Source organism: Galeopterus variegatus, unplaced genomic scaffold (genome assembly GCF_000696425.1).
Source record: "Galeopterus variegatus unplaced genomic scaffold, G_variegatus-3.0.2 Scaffold5802, whole genome shotgun sequence".
NCBI lineage: Eukaryota > Metazoa > Chordata > Mammalia > Dermoptera > Cynocephalidae > Galeopterus > Galeopterus variegatus.
Window position 1 is genome coordinate 144,342 of NW_007731913.1, and position 1,255 is coordinate 145,596.

Sequence of the window (1,255 nt, forward strand, 5' to 3'; positions counted from 1 at the left end):
TTCCCTGATTGCTCTGCATGGCTTTGTAGCTTCTGCCATTGAGTCCAAGGTCCACCTTGGTTAGAGATTGTGTTTGGCTGCTAATAAAAAGGACCTAACTACTGTAAATTTATCTTATAAGGTTTATTCTCTCACATAAAAAAGCCAGAGGTAGGCTGTTCAGGGCTAGTTTGATGGCTTCTTGGTGAAGTTAGCAGGGACTGAGGTTCTTTCTCTCTATTGGCTCTATCATCCTTAGTGCAAGTCTTTCATCCTCAAAATAACAAGATAACTGCTGGAACTGCAGCCATCACATCCAAGCTCCAGGCTCTGGAAAGGAGAACAGAAAGGAAAAAATGGCAAACGTCCATACCCCTTTAAAGGGCTGTCCCAGAAATCCTTCCCAATGACTTTTTACATCTCATTGGCCAGAGCTGAGTTGTAGGGTCATAACTATCTGCAGGGGAGGCTGCGAAATTTAGTCTTTTAGCTGGGACACCCAGAATAAAATCAGGGTTTTGTAATTAAGGAAGAAAGGGAAATTGGGTGTGGGTAGCAGCAGCAATCTCTGCCAGTAGGTCCTTCATTAACTTGGCAGTAATGGAACCACTTATCCCTGACCTCTAGAATAATCTGGAAGGTGGTTCTTTGACTTCCTTTATCTTTGTTCCAGAAACTGGTAAATTCTCTTTATGGGTGGGCTGTTTTTCTGTTGGTAGCCAGAGAATGCTATTTTTATCCCCTTACGGGAAAGCTGATTATTAATACTCTTCCCTTTGACATTTATCAAATGGAAGCAGATTATATTTATTTACACACCCAGTAGCCTATCTTAGATTTGTACAGTTGCAGTATTTATGANTAGTGCTCTTCGCAGGGATCTGGGGAGTCTGTATGTGGTGTTGGCCTGTTATGTTGGAGTTTTAAAGCTTCACTGCATTTTTAGGTGGAGCAAGAACATGGAGTTCTCATGGAATTCTCCACTAAGAACCTGTGTCTCCTCTCATTAGGTTCCACACCTGACCAAGGAGTGTTTGGTAGCACTGAGATGCGGGAGAGAATGCGCTGATCTGAAGCGAGCCCTGCGTCAGGAACTCTGCAACCTGGAGGAGGTACAAAAAGGGCCCCTCTCCTGGTCAGATACCATGGAGAAAGCCATGTAGGGTTGCTGACTTGGTCACTCTGACACCTTCTGCTGTCACAGGCTTATTCTTTCTGCCAGACTTTGTTAAGTTCAGCTTCTAGTCATCAGATTTTAACATGTGCATTCTTGCCC

At 43.8% G+C, this 1,255-nt stretch overlaps 1 protein-coding gene across 1 annotated transcript in view; it reads left to right on the forward strand.

Annotated features, from left to right (window-relative positions):
* Positions 1–1,138, forward strand: part of LOC103605424 (glutathione S-transferase omega-2-like) — a gene marked incomplete at its 3' end in the record, with an annotated part of 5,026 nt that extends 3,888 nt beyond the window's left edge. The window contains exon 4 of the mRNA XM_008590008.1: positions 990–1,138. Coding sequence (XP_008588230.1) covers positions 990–1,138 — 149 coding nt within the window. The remainder of the gene's footprint in view (positions 1–989) is intronic.
* Positions 1,139–1,255: the final 117 nt, after the last annotated feature.